At 43.1% G+C, this 22,911-nt stretch overlaps 2 protein-coding genes across 2 annotated transcripts; one reads left to right on the top strand and one right to left on the bottom strand.

Annotated features, from left to right (window-relative positions):
• The first annotated feature begins 1,305 nt into the window (after positions 1 to 1,305).
• On the top strand, positions 1,306 to 6,227 carry LOC111226842 (keratin, type I cytoskeletal 13-like). The gene is made up of 8 exons (XM_022752138.1): positions 1,306 to 1,868; positions 3,168 to 3,250; positions 4,282 to 4,438; positions 4,854 to 5,015; positions 5,103 to 5,228; positions 5,387 to 5,461; positions 5,552 to 5,697; positions 5,899 to 6,227. The coding sequence occupies exons 1-8, from the start codon at positions 1,359 to 1,361 to the stop codon at positions 5,963 to 5,965; spliced, it is 1,326 nt and encodes a 441-aa protein (XP_022607859.1). The 5' UTR covers positions 1,306 to 1,358; the 3' UTR covers positions 5,966 to 6,227.
• Positions 6,228 to 10,980: 4,753 nt separating this feature from the next.
• On the bottom strand, positions 10,981 to 14,348 carry LOC111226841 (zinc finger protein 260-like). Its single transcript, XM_022752137.1, has 2 exons — positions 13,795 to 14,348; positions 10,981 to 12,973 (listed from the first exon to the last, which is right to left on the bottom strand). Exons 1-2 carry the CDS (start codon positions 14,266 to 14,268, stop codon positions 11,849 to 11,851), a joined length of 1,599 nt encoding a protein of 532 aa, XP_022607858.1. The 5' UTR covers positions 14,269 to 14,348; the 3' UTR covers positions 10,981 to 11,848.
• Between the last annotated feature and the right edge of the window lie 8,563 nt (positions 14,349 to 22,911).

Raw genomic sequence — 22,911 nt, forward strand, 5'->3', positions numbered from 1 at the left:
TTCCAGGTTACGCCCTGTTTATCCAGAGTCAGAGAAAAAAAACATTTGTGTGAAATTTTGTCATAATTGCTGTGAAGTCTTGAGTAATGGCTAAAAACTGTTTTGTGAGGTCACACTTACCTTGACCTTTGACCTTTGACCATCAAAATGTAATCGTTCATCCTTGAGTCCAAGTGAATGTTTGTGCCAAATTTGAAGAAGTTCCGTCAGGGTGTTACCGAGGCATCGTGTCGTGGACGTTCGACACAAGTAACACCTTGACGGAACGTACGTATAGACGACCTGAAAACAAAATGGCTCCCGCTCTGACTGTTGCCAATGAACAGGAATAAAAAGTGATGAACCTGCTCCCAGCAGCTCCATGCTCAAAGCCCAACTGTGACTTTTGAAGTTAAAAGCTTTGAACAACAAGTGCGTCCCAGCAGGTTCAGCACTTTTTAGTTTCCCCTGGAAACACTTCCTGTTGTGTCGATATTTTGCTTGTTAGCTCATGTGTCGTCAAGATGTTTCTGAAGTTGTTTGTGCTTTGAGCTCCAGGGTTGATTTAAACTGTCACTCATCGACTGAACAAACATGATCCAGAGTATTAAACTGAACAAACAGAGGAACATCCATCACACACACACACACACACACACACACACACACACACACACACACACACAGGTCAACAACACTGTAACAAACTGACTCCATCTTGGCCCCTCCCCCTGTCAGCTGGGGGCGTTTTCCCACAGCGAGCACCTGAAGAGGGACGCTGTCAGGTGACAGGTGAGAGCTTGGTGCCAGGGGGTATTCCAGCTGCCGGCATCACCTCACTGTAGAGAGGGAGGGGAAAGTGCAGCGCCAGCAGGATCAGGACATACAGGAGTTATATAAGGAATCCCAACTGGGGGGGTCGAAGGTATCCGAGTACTTTTACTCTAATACTTTTTATTTCATGCTTCTTTATACTCGTGTTGTCCTGAAGAGAGAGGAAGGAGCTAATATTTCAGTCTGAACCAAGACTGAACCAGGTCTGAACCAGGACTGTGATGTGTTCAAACTCAGACCAGAATCCTGGTCTAGGTACATACAGAACCCGGGTGTTGGACTGGTCTGTGCAAGTTTCAAACATCAGAAAATGACATAAAGATACTGAGGTTAAATACCTGGTCACGGTCCTGGCGTAACTGTACTGACATCCACCTCTGTGGGTGTGGCTCGTCAGCCCCGCCCCTCACCTGCAGCACCTGAGCAGCTTTAAAGGGAGAACAGATCCGTCTCTCCTCACTTCTCTCCTCTCCTGCTCCCTCCACCGGAGAAGACAGACCAACAAACTCCTCCTCCTCTTCTACTCCAACTCCAGGATCACCACGATGTCCTCCTCCATGTCCTCACGGACCTCCATGATTGGCATGGGTGGCGGCATGGGTGGCGTTGGCGGCAGTATGGGGCGAGCATCCCTCAGTAGAGGCATGAGCTCGTTCAGTATGGCAGGAGGAGCAGGAGGTGCTGGTGTCAGGGTCTCCCAGGCCAGCAGGAGCTTCTCCTCTGGCGGCTTTGGTGCAGGTGCAGGATTCGGTGCAGGTGCAGGATTCGGTGCAGGTGGAGGTTTCGGTGCAGGTTTCGGTGCAGGGGGAGGATTCGGTGCAGGTGGAGGATTCAGCGGAGGAATGGGGATGGAGGACAGCCTCATCGGCAACGAGAAGTTCACCATGCAGAACCTGAACGACCGTCTGGCCACCTACCTGTCCAAGGTGGCGGCACTGGAGAAGGCCAACGCCGAGCTGGAGCTGAACATCAGACAGTTTGTGGAGAGCAAGGTCGGACCCACCACCAGAGACTACAGTGCCTACTTCGTCACCATCGCAGAGCTGCAGGGCAAGGTGAGGAACAGGGGTATCATGGGAAATGGTGTTCAGTGTGTCCTCTCATCCACTAAAAAAAATCCAATATAGAGAAAAAATGAACAGTACGGAAGATAAAAACTGCCAACGTTTGAATGATTAAATGTGAAAAAGGCACAAAAATTAAAACATATTTTCTCTTTAAATGCTAATTATCTTCAATCTCTAATGATCACCAGGCATTGATCTCAAGTTGGAAAAGTTTTCTTCTAAAGAGTCTGTTGGTAACAAAAACAACGTGATGATAATTGATAACAATAATTAACGTACGTGAATAAAATACTTTATCTCAAGTTAAAAAAGTTTTCTGTCTAATAACAAAACAATTATTTTGGAATAATCAAAGTTTTCTCAAGAAAATAAAAAATATTGATTGATTGAAAAACAGGAAAAAAGAAACTGTAGTACCAAAGTTTTGTAATAAATCATCCTAGTAACGACGGATAGTGAAGAGTTTTCTTGTCATAACAATGTAATTAACTCACGAAGTCAAGGACAAAATAAACAGATTGTAACCATGGCAACATTTGGCCATAAATAACTACAATAATTGAAGGAAAGCAGCTGAATATAATTCAAATATCTGAGGCTCAGTGATCAGACGGATGTCTCTGTAGAAACACATGGAGCTCACCTGTGTGAGTGATGCAGGTGAGGCACCTGAAACCAGGTGTGAAAACTACTAAACAGTCGATTTATTGTTTAAAACAGCAGCTTAATCCACATTGAGAATAACTGTAAAATCCACCTGCTGTGAGGGTGGAGTCAGGTTAGAAGCAGCAAAGTCAGAGAAAAAGGCTGTCAGAGGAAAATGACTTCAACCGTGACAGCGCTCGTCCTAAAGAACAGAAGAATAAATAGAACAACAACAGTAAACAAACATCAGACTCTCTGTGATTGGATGAGTGTCTCTGTAGAAATAGTTGGAACTCACCTGTGTGTGAGTGATGCAGGTGAGGAGTTTAAAATCATGAAACGTGACATTTAAAATTTAAATTCAAAAATTTCACTATGAGAGTTTGAAGAGTTCTCTTCTGTGATTGGTCATTTGGAGTCTTTTGGTGTGATATGAACTGTAGGTCTTAAACCACGCCCACCAGCTCATTAACAACCCTGATGATGATGTTGATGATGATGATGATGATGATGATGATGATGATGATGATGATCCTCAGAGCAGAGCCCTCGTCACCTCGTGGTTGTCGAGTCTCTTCAGGCGTCTGGAAGGGGATTTTGTTTCTTGATGAAAATGTTTTTACTCTGTTTGTGTGTTGTCAGATCCAGGACGCCATCATCGCCAAGGGAACCGTCATTCTGAGCATCGACAACGCCAAGCTGGCTCAGGACGACTTCAGGGTCAAGTCAGTGACATGTTTGCCGTCCTCCACTTTTCCCTTTGTTCTTTGTTTCCTTCTATTTTCTTTCTTTGATAAAAGACAGATACATAGAAGTTAATAACAATAATAATAATAACTTCATTTATACAGCACTTTTCCTAATAAAGTCTTGTTCACCATGTGATATAATTTAACACACACTCTATGCAACATCACTGTTATATTTAAATATCTATCTGTACATATCATATTATTTATCTTTTTTAAGTTTGATTTTGTCACTTTGCTGTTGTAACTCTGCAAACTTCCCCGCTGTGGGACTAAGGAAGCAATATGTTATCAGTCAATCAATCACAATACTTTATTGATCCCCAGGGGAAATTAGGTTACGTTACAGTTTCTCCCTCAAGAATGGAAACGTAAAGAAAGATAAAATCAATCATATACTGTATATACTATATAGCCTATATATATGATTTCATCTTTCTTGTGTGTGTGTGTGTATATATATATATATACACACAATATAAATATAAATCTTACCTCGTGGTGATTTTCTCCCTCATATCAGACCTTTGTGGGTTGAGATAATTTTTTCCACATGAATCTGAAACCTGCTGTAATCAGCTTCTACCTGAGAGCATCACTCCCCCTGCTGGCTGCTGACGGAACTGCAGCAGGTGGATTCAGTGGGAGAAGAAAAACACAGAAAACATCCAGTGAAATAAAGATAACTGAGCTGACACAGATAAACTGACTGGAGGAGAGTTTTTAGTTCAAGAAACATTTTGAGAAAATCCAAGTAAAAATAATGAAGTTTGAATTTTGAATTGAATTTTAGTGAAATGTTTTTGCTTTAAAGTTAGAGATCAAATATTTTTTGTGTATGTTCCTCATTGTTTCATTGTTTTACTCTGTTATACTTTTTGCTGATACTTTAATTTGTATTTGTATGTTTGTTTTCTTACTTTGAGTAAAGCTGATATAAAACTACAGGTTCTGATGTTACGTTTAAAATCTGCTTGACCCTGAGTTGATGGTAAACTGTCCTGCAGGTTTGAGAACGAGCTGTCCATGCGTCAGTCGGTGGAGGCCGACATCTCCGGGCTGAAGATGCTGCTGGGAGAACTGGGCGTGGCCAAGACCGACCTGAGCATGCAGATAGACAGCCTGAAGGACGAGCTGATGTCCATGAAGAAGAACCACGAGGAGGTAATGAAATCCGGACGCTTCTGGTCCTCACAGTGCGACTGTTCACACCTGAGATGGAGCTAATGCTAGCATTAGCAATCTCAGTTACCATTAGCAATCTGAGTTAGCATTAACTCAGTTAATCTAAAGACAAGATACAAGAAAGTAATGAGGTTCAAATCTATTGTGACATTAATGCTAACATGTGTGTAAGTGTAGTAAGAAGCTAGCAAAGACTTAGCACTTTTAGCATGATAACGTTAGCACTTTAACATGACTACTAGCATTAGCCTCACTTCAGTTCCTAACAGGAACCTCAACAACATTTTAATGTCTCAATGTTTTCAGCTGTTAGCAATGCTAACACTGTTAGCATTCACAGTGTGAATAAACCATTAAGACCATGACACCTGTGGGTAAATCTGTGGCTCTGCAGGACCTGATGGCCATGCGGACTCAGATGAGCGGCCAGGTGAACGTGGAGGTGGACGCCGCTCCTCAGGAGGACCTCAATAAGGTCATGGAGGAGATCAGAGAGCACTACGAGACCGTTGCCGCCAAGAGCCGCAGAGACCTGGAGGCCTGGTTCAATTCCAAGGTGAGAAGGAAAACTGTCTGTCACAGAGGAACATCACCAACCTAAATATGATTCATTCATTAATTCATCCATCTTCTCCTCCTTCAGTCGGAAGCCCTCACTAAGGAAGTGGCGACTGCAGAGATGACGCTGAAGTCTTCGACCTCGGAGGTGAAGGAGGTGAAGAGTCAGCTTCAGGCTCTGGAGATCGAGCTGCAGTCACAGCTCAGCATGGTGAGTGCAGTTCCCAAAGAAAAACAAAACAAAGTTTGTTTTCAGGCAGAAGACTCAAGGAAAGTCCAAGTACCTGAAGATTGTACTGTTTGTTATTGTTGACATCTGGTCCAGATGTGGTCCAGATCCTGTCCTCTAACCCGCCTGTCTCCCTGCAGAAAGCCTCTCTTGAAGGGACTCTGGCTGAGATCCAAAGCCGCTACGCCATGCAGATGAACGGATTCCAGATGCAGGTGAGTTGTAGAGACCGTCACCATGTTAACGTCTGTTAGCTCCATGAAAGCCTCAGCACTGACACAGAATTCACCTGTGTGACTGTACAGGTGAGCAGCATGGAGGAGCAGCTGGTGCAGCTGAGGGCCGACCTGGAGAGGCAGGGACAGGAGTACCAGATGCTGCTGGACATCAAGACCAGACTGGAGATGGAGATCGCCGAGTACAGGAGGCTGATGGACGGAGAGGGAGCCGGGTAAGAAGAGACCACTGATCCAGTCCAACATTAAACCAGGACTAACTAATTACAAGTTAAACCCCTGAAAGTCAGACTAAGACTAAAACCTACACAACCTCAGAGGAAGTTCTACCTGGCACAAAACCAATCCTAAGACTTAAACTAGTCCTAAGACTAAAACCGGTCCTACCTGTGTAACCTTGTATTTCTGTGTCTCAGCTCTTCAGGCATGTCCGCCACCACCACCACCAAAGTCCTCACAAAAGTCATCGAGGAGACCATCTGACACCAATCACACGTCTGTCTGACCCGGGGGCGGAGTCACATCTCAACCTATCACCTGTCTGCGTGCTGAGTCAGGGAACACCTTCACCTGATGAAGAGCTTTTCTCATATTTATCCCTTCACTATTTTTCTGCTGCAGTTTGAACCATGATCCCAGACTTGAGCTGGAGGGGAAACTTTAAACTTCCTTGATAGTTTTGGTTGATGTCATCATCATCGCCATGACAACTGAACGTCTGTCTGATGTTTCAAGGAATAAAACTCAACAAACCACAAACAATGTGTCTGAATGTTTCAATGAACCTGGAGAAGTGGATGAATTAATGATCTTAAAGGTTTAGGAGCGGGCATCGAGTGTTTCCTCCTGTTAAACTGAATAAATATTATCACTCAACGGTCATTTATCCAGAACTCTTAACCACGTCAGGGTCTTCTTCAGTGGGTTGAGTTGAACCAGCTGTAGTCACATGACCTAAGTAAGAAACTTTGGTCATGTGACCACAGAGACTATTAGGTGAATTGTATAGGTGTGATTCGGGTTAAAAGCCTGGGAAAAGCCCGTAAGTGGACCTTAAGATGAATGAAGAATGACATTCACAAACAAATATATTAATAAAGTGCAGTCGTTGTTTGACAAGTTAACCGGTTAATTGGTTAACTTGTTAACCAGTGTTAACCTGGAGTCTCACTCGTTGCAGTTTTTCTTAATTAATTTTCAAATTAATAGTCTTATATTCCAATTATACATTTCCAATTAATTGCTGGAAGTTTTGAGTCCTTGAGTCACTTCACAATAAATCAGGTGAATGTGTGGAAAGACTAAGTTTCTACTGTTCCAGGATTAAAAAGATGATTTTAAAAAATAAATATATGATTATTTTCTTTATAAATAGAACTAAATTAGATAAATCTTCTAAGGAAATTTATTCTGAAATTACAGACTTAATTAAATAAAATGTTACTGAAAACACACGCTGATGTTTAACAAGTATAATGTTTACCATCCTAGTTTAGCATGTTAACATGCTAACATGGAAGGGCAACAGCAGTAACAACGTTCTGTATTTGATCAAACCTCAATCTGTTTGTTTAAACACACGATGTGAAAACACTCTTTAACCCTCAGTAACTCAGTAGCTGAAAACCAGAATTAGTCTAACGCTGTAGAACGAAGCTAACCAAAGCTAAAGTTACAGAACTAATCAACTGAACGTTAGCTGTGAGCTAGCCACAGCTAACCTTCTCTAAAACTGAAGTTTAGCTTGTGATTTTCTTCTAGGCGTTACCTGTAAATGAAAAATATCCATTTTATGAATTGATATTGTTTTTATTCAGTTTGTTATTGATAGTTAAATATGACTGCAGCCAAATCAAAGAGAAAAAATAAGCTAACTAGCTTAGCAGCTCTCAGTAGCTGCATCAAACTTGATTTGACTTGATTTGGTGGTTGAGCTAAAATCACATAAATACTGTACATTAATTTATTGATTTCAGTCTTGATTCCAATCAGCTCTGGACTGTAAATAATAAAGTATCGGATCTGAAGCAGGGGCGGATCTACAGGGGGGCAGGGAGGGCAGCTAGCCCCAACTATAGAGTCTTGCCCCCCAAGCTGCCCCCCTAACTTTTGTGTTCTTAAAACTGTACCAGTAAAAACAAGACAACATGTCCACAAGCTTCTCAAAGCATTGAAACAAACAATAACTTGACCAAAGGTGAATAATGGTAAATGTAATCTTAGGCCCCTCAAATACTTAGCAACGCCCTGCATCAAACGCTCAGAGCGGAGTTCACACCCGGAGAGCATCTGGAGGTGAGTTTCTCAGGTGACGTTTAAACACATCAATTTAACTTCAAGTTACATTTGTAATATATGTAATGTATGCTAAAGGCGATTCAGCAATAACCGCACGTCCATTCAGCCAAAAGTGAAGTCGCTCGCTCGTGAATTGCAGGAGCATTTTGCCCTTTGATTAGTTTTGATTTTAGTAAAGACAAGATACAAAATATTAAAAAATGGCATGTTTGAATCCATAACATTTAACAGAGGGTCGCCGTTTCAGGGCGTTAAGTTACGACTGACAGTGACAGTTCTAGGAGATCCATCATTTTTATTTGATTAGCTGAGCAGAACTAAAGAATCCACTCACTGTTAAACCAGGTCACATCCGTCACTGTCAAACTGGGAAACTAACAAACACAATGGGAGGAAGCAGTCTGAACATAGCTTCTTGTGTGTGTGATAAATCTTTTCTGATTTAAATTTGTTATAAGCTACATGGCCCTACAGTGTGATGTGATACAAGGATTTTAACCACAGCTTTTCACATCTCCACCCATCAGGCCGGAGCAGCTGGAGGGACTGAAAAGGAAAAGGAAATGTAAAAGTGGGTATTGCCAGTTTTTTGGGCAGGAAAATGCTGAGGACTGAACAGGAGGAAGAGAACAGAATGAGGAGATGAAGAAATAAGTGAAGGAGAAGAGGAAAAAGAAGAAATGACTGTGAGGGCTGTAGAAACTACAGTCTCTTGGGTGGTGTGTGGAAACAGGGCGTGACAACAATAAATAGTTTTTTTGTTGAATCCATTTACATATATATATTCCCACATACGTCCTCCCTGCCCCCCCAGGTGAAATGTTCCCGATCCGCCTCCGACCTGAAGCAGCTCAGTCTGTCGTTTTATGTCTGAGCTGTTTCATCACATTTTACCCTCCTGATTCAAGACTGGACTTTGTGCCATTTTAAAGTGATGGAATGATTTCACTGACAATCACTGATGATGATTCAGGGATTTATTTACAGGAAATTATTAGGAAATATATTTATCTGTGTACCTTTCTGACTTTATTCAATTATTCTGTGAAACATTTGAATTTAAATTTCTCGTTACACAAAATCAGCTGATTCCTTAAAGCAACGATTGCTTGGTTTTCATCGTCATGAGAACTTCAACACGTTCCAACAGAACTTTACAAATCCCACCACACCTCCTGCTGCTCCTGCTGCTCCTGCTGCTCACACCACACCACCTCCTGAGTCCAGTCTGATGATGGAGGGTGAAGAGTCTGCACCCAGCTCCTCCTCCTGCTCCTCCTGGTCAGTTCACCTGAAGCATAATCACAAAGAGAACAGCACCACACACAGCAGCTGGTACAGCTCAGGTTTTGAAGCCAGTTCAGCCTCCTCTCTTCTGATTGGCTCACAGACCTGTTGTTACTAGAGCTGCAGAGAGAAGCCTGAGAGAGGAGATGTGAAACTACACTGAGATGGTTTTTATATCTTCTGATGGATCAACACTTCAAATAAAACACAGAACATGGATCTTTAACTTATTAACTACCAACCTCTGTGATTGCTTTACTAATTAAACCGGCAGTATCTTGTTAAACGACCTTTGCTCATTATCACATTGATCTGTCCCTGAAGCTGCAGCTCAGACTGAATGTGAAACATTCAGAAACAAAAAGGAAAAATAATGATCGATAGAAGATAGTTTTCTTCATAGAGGCAGTAAATATGAAAACATATAAATATATAACAAACAACAGAAGCAAGACGTGCCATTAGTTTCTTTAATAATTCTTTTCCAGTACAAGATGCTGCATCACCTCCGTCTTTTTTGCTGCTGTTTTTTTAAATAATTTTATTAATTTTTTTTAGGAATGACATTATCAATAGAAGATTTGTACACAGTGAGCGATCTGGACGAGGGGGGGTTGGGGGGGGGGGTCATCCTTTGTGCTGATGTGTTTGGTCCTGTGTTCACGTTGGAATGATTTTAATTTTTCTGCTACAAAAACTAAATCAGCCAATTATCAAAACGACAAAAAGATCACTGTGGTCTGTCCTGATCAATCAATCAATCAATCAATACTGGTCAATAACAAATATCAAAATGCTGATATCAGGTTTTTAACAGTACAGTAACAGAGTGAATTCCCACACCTGGAAGTACAACACTAGTAAACTGGCAGCAAGTACTCAAAAAGAAATACTCACAACTCTGTTGGCAAAAGACGGACATGAACTTTCACTGCTGAGGAACCTGAACCAGGACTCCGCCCACCACACACCTGTTCACCTGTCGCTACTTTCCTGATTTCCTGAAAGTGAAAACTGAAGTTTTCACTGTTTTTGTTCGACACTTTTGTTTCATTATGTTTTATGAAAAATGTGATTTTTTAAAATCAAATCAAACATTTGACGATGAATAAAGTGAAAAGTTCGACTCAGAGTCGAATCAAACACACACACACACACACACACACACACACACACACACACACACACACACACACACACACACACACAAATTAGAGCAACTAATAATTATTTTCATTATTGATTAATCTGCTCATTAACTGATTAATCGTTTGGTTTATAAAATAGTGAGAATTGATTGTGTCTCGTCACAGTCTCCTGACACCTCAGTTTACCGTCAGGTTGACTTCCTAGTGATCGACCAATCAGATCGACTGTTACTGATGCGCAGCAACCGACTGGATCAAAGTTTGAGCCACGAAACGTGAATCAGAAACGCAGCGACATTAACCTTCATTTTCTCACTGAACGACTCAGTATGAAACTTTTCTGTTTCCTGCTGATGTTTATTTATTGTATATTTGTTGTTTATTTATTGTTTATTTGTTGTTTATTTATTGTTTATTTGTTAATGCTCTCACACACAGTTCAAGACGCTGCGTTAGTTGTCAGCCGACGTTGCTAACGACATGAACCTGGACTTGCTTGAGGCTACGTCCACACCACGTCGCTATGTACGAAAATGAACTCCGTCTTGACTAACACACATGACCGTCACCTGCACTGAGCATGTGAGATCCGGTGTAAACAGGAAGTAGATCGTCTCCTCTGCAGTTGTAGCATTAAAACAGAGAATGTAAGTGAACAGCAGCTGCTAGCAAAGACAACAAGGTCAGTAACTCTGTCATTCATGATCATGTTGTATTCACCACTGGTAGTCCAGGCTGATGACAGCCAATCAGGAGAGACCGTGGCTGTGACCTCATCGTTTACAGAGGTCTCACTCTGTCCAGACTACAACACTGACCCCAGAGTTTTCAAAATAAAACGGGGCTAACAGAGTTTCCAAAACTCTCTGTTTTAAGGCCTGAGGACTGAGTCGTGTGGACGGAGGAGGAAACGCAGAAGAGATGAGTTTAAAACTAAAACGTAGTAGTGTGGACTAGTGACGCCGCCATCATCTGTTTTGCCACCGATACGATCATCTATGAGTGCGATCGGCTGATACCGATCGTGTTTGTCATCATTGCAGACGTTCCATCAGTCTCTCACACACGTTTTATTTTGGCAGGGCTTCACTACGCAGCTCACAGAGCTTCTCTCAGAGGATTAACAGCTGATCGGTTTGGAGGTGATCAATGACTAGGAGCATTAATTCACATCCACCCATCAGGTATTGTTAATGATAATCAGCAGCCGATCAATAGGAGTCTCTCTAGTGTGGACGTCACCTGAGGAACAGGTGTCATCAGTGGGCGGAGTCCTGCTCAGTTTCAGTAAAAAAAACAAGGTTCTCAAACTTGGTCACTGAAGTTTTTGTGCTTGTGTTTCAGTGAGTTTCCTGGTCCTTGAGACTCACTGCGGTTCAGACCAGTTTACAGATTATCTACAAGCCCCTCAGTGTCACACCCACCCAGACACACAGTACGTAACATGTGCACACACACAGACACTTGCATAAGAGCAAATCAGTCAGAGTCCACCCTGCCCACAGATATAATGCAAAAAGAGCACAAAAGGTATGAAAATGTAAGAAAAAATTCATAAGGAAAAAGATTTATAGATATTTATAAAAAAGGAATAATACTTTGTTTGTCCGAGGTTAAAGGGTGTGTTCTTTCTTTAGCTACTGTCACTGCCCATGGTGCTGCTGCTGCTGCTGCTGGTGCTGGCCGTGTCCGCTCGCTCTCGCTTGTGGATTTGCTCGTGTGCTTTGAGGTGACCCGACTGGCTGAAAGTCTTCCCGCACTGGGGGCAGGCGTATGGCCGCTCCCCGGTGTGGATCTGCTGGTGAGCCTTCAGGTGCCCGAGGCGGCCGAAGCTCTTCCCGCACTGCGTGCAGCCGAACGGCCGCTCGCCCGTGTGGATCTTCTCGTGGGTTTTTAGCACGCCAGAGTTGCTGAAAGTCTTCCCGCACTGCGAGCAGGTGAAGGGCTTCTCGCCCGTGTGGATCTGCACGTGGTTGCGGTAGCTGGTTTCCTTGGTGAAGCTCTTGCCGCAGTGCTGGCAGCAGAACGGCCGCTCGCCCGTGTGGCTCAGCTGGTGCGCCTTCAGCTCCTTAGACTGGCCGAAGCTCTTCCCGCAGGTGACGCAGATGAAGGGACGCTCGCCGGTGTGCAGCCGCTGGTGCGACCGCAGGTCGTCGGCCTTGGTGAAGCCTTTGGGGCAGTGAGCGCACACGTATGGCTTCTGGCCCGTGTGGATCAGCTGGTGTCGTTTGAGGTTTCCTGCCTGGCCGAAGCTCTTGCCGCACTGCGAGCAGGTGTACGGCCGCTCGCCCGTGTGGATGCGTTGGTGTGTTTTCAGGTTTCCCAGTGTGCTGAAGTTCTTCCCGCACTGCGTGCAGGAGAAAGGCTTCTCTCCCTGCATGTTACGAGGTTTCCTCACCGTTGGGCTCTGGGTTTTGGTCATGATAACCAGACTCCCTCCTCCTCCCGTCTGCCCGGTCGCCGTAGCCTCCGCCGACGTCTTCCCCTCCGCGGCGGGCTGCAGCTCGTACAGCGCCCCCCCTCCAAACTCAGGGTCCAGTTTGCCCATGCCGTCCATCAGCAGGGCGTCGGGGCGGAGCTTGTTGAGCTCGGTGCGGAGCTCGGCCATGTGGATGGACTCCAGGCCATTGTGCTGCAGGTGGGCGGACATGGCGTTGGACTCGGGGTACTCGGCCTTCAGCGAGCTGAGCTCAGTGGTGTAGTAACACTGCAGGTCCACGTGGTGGTCCGACTTGATGTACTCCAGAGTGTCTGTCACCTGCAGGAAACAAGCAGCGTCAGTCAGTGTCGATTATCTGTGGGAATATTCTGCATTTCCTGATTATCAGTATCATTTTTTTAAAAACAGATAAAATATCTGTGAGAAAAGGTGTGACCGTGTTACATTTTAAAAGGGGAGGGGGTCACACATCTTATTTGGTGATTATAATAATAATAATATATGATAAAAGTATTAAAGAGCACCTTTAGGTCACAGTGATCAGTTCACTCCAGTCAGGCTCTCTACAGTCTGATCACACCTGGAACATTAAACTGATGGAGTCTGATACAGTCCTGCAGTAAATCCTCCTTCATGAAGGTTTAATCTTCAGTTTGTGTTAAAACAGATTCTACTGACACAGAGGTCCAGTACACCTGGTCCTGACCAGGGAAGTCCTGGTCTCAGACTGGCTCTGTTCTGTCCTGTAAAGCAGGAGACACTCAGTGTGATCCAGATCAGCTGTAATCAGGTCTTTGTTTAAAAGGATTTGAGGCCATCAGCTACTGATCTTAAGATCTGGAGACTCTGAGCTCACCAGGACCTGATCCTGAACCAGGACCTGATCCTGAACCAGGACCTGATCCTGCAACCACTACGTCTTAGATTTTAACTCATCTATTCACACGACTCTCCAGACCCTCAGACAGTGTTAGAAACGCTGCTGGACCAGTTTTATTTTGAAGCTCTTGTGTTTATTTTCACAGAATTAAAGTCTTAAAGCTACGGGCTGATCAACCGCTTCAGTGGAGAGGTGACCCACAGGGTCTCATCATCCAGGTGAGACCAGATTTGAGCAGGTGAGACCGGGGATCTTTTACCTGAGAGATGTAGTCGAACACGGAGCTGGGCTCGTAGTGCGACTTGTAGTCCAGCTCTGTGACGTCGCTGTGGTGGAACGGGCCCAGGTGGTGGTTGCCGTGGTGACCATGATGCTCTGACTTGATGTAGTCGAGGCCGCTGATCTCCATCTTGATCTGGTCCTGACCTAGCTCGGCGGTGGACAGCGGCTGGATCTCGGACAGGTCCACGGTCCTGATGGGTTCCAGGTCTCCGTCCTCCGGCTCGCTCTTCACGCACGGCAGCATCACCAGCGGCTCGGCAATCTCCGCCGCCAGCGAGCTGAGTGTGGGCGTTGGGCAGTCAGAGGAGAGGAGAGCCAGAGTGGGCGCTGGCGCCGAGGCAGCGGGCCCCGGGCCGCAGTCCACCTGCAGGGAAGGGTCCAGGGGCGGGGGAGGGGAGCCGCACTCAGGGGGCAGGCCGAGGCTCAAACACTCGGTCTCTAAGTCTGTCATGGTGAGGGGCGGAGCTAAACCTCCTCACCTCACTCTGTTCAACACCTGAAGTATTGCTGAGGTCCACCTTCTTCCTCCTCCTCCTCCTCCTCCTCCCTGACTCCTTCCTCCACTCCCCCCTCAGCTGCTGAAGACAGCTACCTGTCCTGAGAGAGGAGGGGCTGAGAGGTAGGGGGCGTGTCCCTGAGAGCCTCCTCTGGTGATCCAGCAGCGTCACCACCCACACCTGACGGGGACCAGCCTGCAGACACACAGGTGACATCACAGTGAGGTTCACACACATCATCATCCTCCTCCTCCTCCTCCTCTCTGTCTGTGACTCTCATGGTCACACTGTACGGACCAATCACACGGCAGCGTCACAGAGCCAGTGATAATTCCAATAAAGTTTATTTAAAACAAGATGGCCTCCGCGTCGTCCACAATTTTAACAGGTAGAGTCTGAAACCACTCTGCAGTCTGAATGTACCCTATATAGTGGACTCACAGTATCCCACAATGCATTGTGAAAAGTACTGTAGAAAACAATATAGACGCAGCAGGGCGTGTGGAGTTGAGAGAGAGAGAGACAGAGAAAGAGAGAGAGATGGTTTCAGTCACAACCAGTGTCTCTCTACGCTTCCTAAAGATCTACGGCTGTGACGTAGTCAGACCACATCAACCTGCAGACGACCGAACCCCCCCGACCTCTTCATCTGGACCCGGTTCCAGACACCCATCACACTGTCTCACTAAAATACAGACTGACTCACTTTAAGACAAACATCAGACACCTTACCTCCAGACTGACTCAGGTGTAAGATAATGTTACCATGGTAACAATCAATGACACCTGCACTGACCAGTAGCATCCAGCAAAAACAAACAGGAAAACATGGGCTCATAGTTTGCGGTTTTCTAAGATGTTATGGAGAGAGCAAAGAGAGAGTTTTTATTATCTAAATCAGATTTTAATTTTTATTGTTTCACTCGTCTGTATTTTCAAAGTAAAACATCCTGCAACTCTTGAATTCTTCCTAAACACAAACATTCTGTTGAAGGTAAACTGAGCTCAGAGGTTGGATGTGGTTCCTCGGTCGGCCATTTTTTTTTTATTTGGCAAGTCTTGCACCACAGTCCAACTTAAGACAGACTGAGTCTGAATTCATCTGTTACACAAAGCATTTTATTCTTCACTATCTTAAGTCTGTTTGTTAGATGTAAGACTCAGTCACAGTCTGTCTCTGTGAAACCAGCTCCTGATGTTGTGACCTTGAACACACCGTCGGACTAGCAGCAAACAATAAACTGACGTTTCGGTCCGAGACCTTTTGCCTGATGAAGGTCTAGGACCAAAATGTCTCTTTAGTCTTGTGAAGAAGAATATCCTGCACACTGCTATGGCTCAGCATCACAATTTATTAATCATCCTAACATCTGCATCTCTCTCCACCTTCATCAGAGGCATTTTAAACAGCTCTTACAATGATGATAATGCTCCACCCACCCTGTCCATCCCTGGATACAAGATGAGCGGAGCATGATCTATCAATGATTGTGAAAACATCAGTTTACTTTAGTACAACCACTCTAATGTGAAGTCCTGTTTCACTTTGAGCTTCATTTACTGGGATCAGAGTCTTAACGAGGCTCCGACGCTGATCAATATTAGAGTAGAATCCAACAGTTACACAATGACTCACAATCAATAAGATATTAAACACAAACAATTATTTCTGTCTATAAAATGTAAAATTATATTCTACAACAGTTAGTTCAGACCGAGTAATCTGATTGGACGAGAGTCATCCCATCAGTGCTGATATAGAGAATAACAGCACTGGGACCTTTAACTCGACGTATCACTCCTCCTCACAGCTGTTCTATCAACCGTTAATCAGCGTCACATTAACGTCGTTATCGATCTCAGACTGTAACAAACAAAGATGAAAATATTTCAGAAATAACATTTGAATGAAACGATGTCGTCAGGAGAGGATGAAGGAAGAAGGTGGATCCTTCAGGAACACCTGAGGGAACGAGGAGACGAGGCAGCAGCTGGTGTCACTGTGCAGGTCAGGAACATGTTTATGTGTTGCTTAGCAACAGTCCAGTACCTGTCCAGTTACAGAACTATTTGTGTTGAAGACAAAATAAATGATGAAATAAACAAACAAATCATAATCTGTTGTTGCTTATGTAACTATCATGGTGTATGTAGAACTGAGCGAATCACAGCCGTGCTGATTCAGCGACATTACGACCTCAGTGTGATATTGCTTAAATAACAATGAGAATGAATGAAGCTCAGAGAAGCTGGTTTTCATTTTGTTAAATTACGTGTCTCGTCTTATTTTGTATTTTCTCTTCACTGTAACTTAGATGTCTTTGGACACTGAGTGGACTGAGCATCAGGAAGACCAGGACAGATCACTGTCCTCTCTCTGGTCCCAGTGTTTAAGTCCAGGACTAAAGGTCTGTCTTTCCATCGAGGTTCACTCCAGATTTACCTCAGTTTCAATTTCTTTGTCTCCTCTGACAACAAGGCTCATTTCTACTGTTACTCCAGTTGTTCCTCCATCTCTACCACCTGGGGGAAGCAACTGATATCTACCAGGGAAAACAAAAACACGACCCTCTTCCTGTTTTGGTTGCGCAGTAACAGACAAACTTCCTTTGAGCCATAAATCAAACCTTCATTTTACTGTGAAATTTTGTGTCAGAAAGAACTGTTTAGTGAAAGTGAGGCTGATGGGGAACCAACCTAAACACTGATGTCATTATTCTACAGCCGTCACACTGTGCCATTAACATTTACTTCATAATCACAAATTCAAGAAAAACAGTGTATGGCCACTTTAAAGTAATATAGACGTCAACATGGGAAACATTCAGCTCAGAAACAGCTGATATTTCTAACTGTCACACCAAAATAACACCTGGTCTGATTTTTTCTAAATATACATTTTTAAACTGATTCATTATTTAGGTAAATTTACTGTCACTGTTTAATAAATTATGAGGAGCGTGTGATCACATGATGAGGTTTTGAAAAACAAAGTTTAGGTCTTGACTCTGCTCACACCTGAGATCTGTACAAACTCTTCGACTAATCTTTACCATCAATCAACCACCTTTACATGTCTAATGTTCAAACAACAACAACAAAACACAAACAGTCAGTTTACAATAACATCTACATATACGTAATATAAACATGAAAAGCTAACTGGCTGAAACGAGAGTCTTGTTTTTTCTTTCTTTCTTTGAAAAATGACTCAAATTTCTAATCAATTATCCAAATAGTTCAACTAATCAACTGTTTCAGGACTTGAAAACAAAATAATGTATTACTGCAAAGTAAAAGTTTCACAGTGAGGGAGGAGGTAAAGTTCTTTGTTTGAGATGTGAGGTTTTGTGCATGAAGTTCAGTTATCATCTGACAGACTCCTGACACTGTTTGTTGTACCTGTGTAACTACCACCGCAGCAGAGAGCCCCGGTGGAGCTGCAGCGGCCTCCCCGCTCACACACACTGAAAAGTTTGCAGCAGTCTGGCTGGATCAGCGCTGAACGTCCGAGCACCAGTCTGCACTTTAACACAAAGAGGCCGGAGAGGCTGAGCAGCGGTCCGCATCCTGCTGACCCACCGCCCGGCTCTCTCCCAGCGGCTGTGCGGGGGCAGGAAAGTTGTTCCCACGGCGGTTACCTGTGTCTTCAAACACTCAGGTATCCTGTTCAAGTCGCCACGCAGCCGCTGCACTTACTGACTCAAAGAATCTGGCGGTGATTTTTTCATCGGGATGTTTCTGTCCGTTTCTCCCTCCCACAGCCTCCAGTTCACAAGCACCGACTTTTAGTTTCACCGATTCTAGCGCTCAGAGAGAAAAGCCCCGGTGACAGAGGCGGGAGAAGCGTTTAAAGCAGCTTTTCAGGCGTACAAAGACAGGGCAAGCTGCCATGTCTAGCTAGCTAGCAGAGCTAGCCAGTGGCCATCTTGTTTATCACACTAACGTCGTTCGCAGCCTGCTAAGCTAACTAGCGGGGCTAGCTGATGTTAGCACGGGCAGAAAGTGAGAGTGAGGCGGGGAGGAGAGGTGGCAGCGGGGGGAGCAGCGGTTTTGCACGCTGGCTGGGCGCAGCGGGGAGCGGCTGACAGCGGCCCCGACACAAAAGAAACCAAGTGTGTCAATCGGTGAAATCCGTGCGACGGCCGACGATGACACTCGCGGGCATTATCTGTCAGAGAGCGGTGCAGCCCGTTAAACAAGCAGGAAACCGAGCGGAGCGGCAGCGAGCTGCAAGGACGAGAAAAGGAGCACACCGGAGCGGAGCAGGCGGGTAATAACATCGGGCACAGCGGTACGTTACCTGCGGGTGGTCCGGTTCATGGCAGGCTGTCCGCTTCGGTTCGGTCCGCTGTCCGTCACTTGTAGCTAACTCTGCTGGACCCGCCACGTCCACCTCGGCAGAACAACCCGCCGCCTCTCCTCCTCTCCTCCCCTCTATCACTGACTAATTCCGCTCCCTCCTTCCTCTCTTGCTTCTTTCCCCCCTTCGGTACTCCTCCTTCCTTCCCTTCCCTTCCTCCCTTCCTTCCTTCCTTCCCTTCCTTCCCTTCCTGCCTGCCTGCCCGCTGCTCGCTCGTGCACATACCCGTTCAGGCGGGTATGTAGGTAACCACAGTAACGGCAGGAGGTGGGTACAGTGATCAGCGTCGCGCGCAGAGCGGGTACGCGCTCGCTACATTGTTACAGAATCATCAGTCACCTGGATATCTCTCTCTCTCTCTCTCTCTCTCTCTCTCTCTCTCTCTCTCTCTCTCTCTCTCTCTCTCTTCTCTGCTCTCTCTCTTCTCTCTCTCTCTCTCTCTCTCTCTCTCTCTCTCTCTCTCTCTCTCTCTCTCTCTCTCTCAGCTCCACGCGCCCCGCTGCGCCGGGTCACCGCATTCAAGTGGCAATTTAGTGACGTCACTCCGGGACAATTACAGAACATCTTAAAAGGCAGTGATTTCAGCTCCGTCAAAATAAAAGCCTTAGAAGGTATTACAGTTTTTCTTAATTACTAAAACACTAAATTCCATCCTCTGAAACAAACACTCAGTGGCCTGAACACTTCTACAGAGTCAGTCACTATTGGCCAAACCATGAACTATTTCCACCTGGTCAGACAAGTTTCAGATCTCACTTTTCACAAAACTCTAAACACATTTTCACTCACTGAAACTCACTGTGATGCATAATGGTGCACGCAGGTAGTTAAACACAGTTACAGCTCAGATGTGAGTTTAGACACAACTCAAAACTATTCACACTTTTTTGCTAATTATGTGATGAAACCCATATATATATATATATATATATATACACACATATGTATATATATATATATATACACACACAAACATATATATATATATATACACACACACATATGACATTACAGTACAATACAAAGGCCTAATGAATCACTTAGCTACATTTAGTGTGATGTGCTTCAATACTTCATAGGTAATTATGGAAGAGGATTAGGGCCACATGTTCTTTTTTTTTCTGACTTTAACTCAATTTTTTTTTCTAAGAACTGTTTTTTTTTTATTATGACTTTAAACTCAGAATTCTGAGAAAAAAATTCATATCATCTCTTGCCTGTTGTAGACACATCAATTTTCACAAGAATTTAAATGAATAATTTATGTTTTCATTTGTTAATCCGTCAGTTTTCTGTCATTTTATAACTTTACATGTTATAAGAAAATGGGCCCCTGGGCAAAGACAAGAGAAAGGTCCCGACCCTCCAACGAGTTTTGTTGTCATTTTGTCTCTGTGGTTACGTTGGTAAACGTTAACAGTCACATCACAGACGCTGTGGTTCAATATAGGACATGTAGTTAATTTTCTAATTCCACCACAAAAATGTTCTGTACATTAGTTTATATTTAATGTGACAGCTCCGAATTTCTGCTCCTTTAAACATGAATAGTTTCTACAGTGAACAACTGATTACACTGAATTCGTCTGTTACTGTAGCGACTGCTCACTATAACAGTGCTGCTTTATTTAACAAGGAACTACCACTGCTGCTGTTATAGAGTTTGTGATGAAAGTTACAACAATAAAATGTTTAATAGTGAATCATTAATGTACTCCCACCATAAGAAGATGCAATAACAACAATAACTCATTATTTATAGCTTTAGCTGCTGTGGGCCTGTAAAGCTCATTGAGATGCTACATGTGAGTTTGGACTGTGACCATCAGTCATGATGCTCAGCATCATACAGCAAACATAGATTAACACCAGACTTAATCTGATAAGCATCTGGGACCACTCCCACATTTCCAACTTTACTGTTATGTGACACATTTAACTTCAGCAGCTACTTAATCAAAATTTCACAGAAGTACCAACATTTAGGAAAAAGACACATATGTATATATATTTTTTTAATTTAAAAATGAAAGGGTAAAGGTAGTTAGTTGAGTGAATAAGAGCCGTCAGACCCGGCTGGGTAGTTGTGAACATTTATTGGTTTTATTTGAATTTCAACACTAAAAAGGACCCGCTCTCATCGAGTTAAACAGGTAATAAAAATAAAAAACACACCATCACCATCGCCTTCATCGTCCTGGCAGACAGTTGGAACTTGGCGTAAATGACATTCAAATGGTGCAGCTGTGATCAACACGGGGCACAAGGTAAAAGAGCCAAACACATCAGTGAAGATTCACCATTTCACCGGTTCAAGTCGTAAAAAGTTGGCAATGATTCACTCAAAACTGACACTGGTCACAAAAAGGTCAAAGGTCATATCAATTTCAAGTCAATTTTAACATTGACTGACGATGGAAATTAGCTTTTTCCATTTCCTGACTACAGGTTGAAGTGTCTTTTTGAATTTTATTGTTAAATAGGAAATTCTTTTAGATTTGGTTTTATTGGAGTGTTGAATTATAAAAAGGGAACATATTATCAAAAGTATTGCATAAAATCCAAACACTGAGATAAACTCTCTTTCAGTTCATTGAGATTATACAGGGAGTAAAAACAGATTAAAAACAACAATAATAATAAAAAAGCTCCAGGATTTGAACATGACGTTTCCCTGTGTCATTATTACAAACATACAGCCTGCTTTAAAGTAAAACCATTTATATTGAAAATAATAAAAACACTAAAACATCCCTTTCATCCCCTCATTCTCACATTTGCATCAAACAATAAGAGGAGCTCGGATCGTTCCCTGAGGAACCCCAGCGTGACATTTCACAAACTCCAGCTATTCTTTTACAAAGGGACTATAAAGGGTTCTTTAAGGAACCCTGTAGGATCATGTTATTTAAAGAGACAGGTCCCTCTGGGCTCCCAGTGAAAATAAATTTTTACTGCAGAGTCAAATCCCTTCTTTTGCTCTTTTTGCTTGTTCACAGCCTGAACTTTAATCAAAGAGGCTGAACTGAAACAACATGGTTTTCTTTCCACGTGGGAACCACAACCACTTTTCAAAAAATGTCCAACAATAAAACAGAAGTCTCAGGAGTCGTGATGTGCTCTGTGATATGTACACATGAACGGCCTCTGAATGCGTCTCAGTAAATGATCCAATGTTTGACGTGTAACAGCTACAGGCTCTTTTCTTTGAACGTCCTCCTTTTTAAACAATGTTTGAGGAGAAATGAATCTGATTGAAATTATTTTATAAGTCACAAAATAAAATAAGTACTTCACAACCAGAAATCACAAGATAAAAAAAAAAAAAAAAAAAAAAAAAAAAAAAAAAAATCAAATAAATAGAAATTGAAGATAATTTTTCTGGTAATTATCAGATACTAAAAAAACATCTTGTTGTGCGTGATTATCGTATTTATGGGGTGAAGGTCCTGTAATTCTGGGAAGGGTTATTTACTAAAATAACAAGTTTTTTCTTCATTAAAATTAGATTTTAGTCTTGAGCACAAGGAAACATCTCCAGATCTTTACTGTATCACATCATAATGACTCTGTTTCTAAATTCTGAAAGAAAATCATTCTAGAAAACTAAGGATGTTTTATGTAATCCTGAAGATATGACTTGGTGTTTCATAAATATAAGATATCTCATAATTTCAGATTTTTCACAAAATGAGGAGCAGTTCTCTTGTAATTGGGGCTGAACAATTAATGGAAATATAATCAAAATTGCAATATGTCCAAGTGCAAATATCCAAATCACAGGAGCTGTGATTTTTCTGATGAAGGTAAAATGTGTCACATTGTTGTGCATTCTTAGCATTAGCATTGTTAGCACCATCAGTGTTGTGGTGCTACAGAGGCACTCCGGCCTACAAATTATATTCTCCAGACGTAGAGAAACATGACCAACAAAAATCACATCATCATCATTTTTATATTTTTTATATTTTCAGTGAAATGGAAAAAACAACCATGCTTATATTTTAGCCTTACTTGTAATAATGAGTTGCTACATTTTAATTAAGAAAAAACATCTTTTGTCTGCGTCTCATATTTATAATAATATGATATTAATGTAATTAATATAATAAGAAAAAAATCGTCTCATTTTGAAAAAACTCTCAAAATTACAAGAACTCTGATCATTGAAAAATGTTAAGAGCTCATTATGGAGATCATGTGACAAACATATAATATTTATAATATTTGAACT

Source organism: Seriola dumerili, unplaced genomic scaffold, assembly GCF_002260705.1.
Source record: "Seriola dumerili isolate Sdu_G_001 unplaced genomic scaffold, Sdu_1.0 BDQW01000166.1, whole genome shotgun sequence".
Classification (NCBI taxonomy): domain Eukaryota; kingdom Metazoa; phylum Chordata; class Actinopteri; order Carangiformes; family Carangidae; genus Seriola; species Seriola dumerili.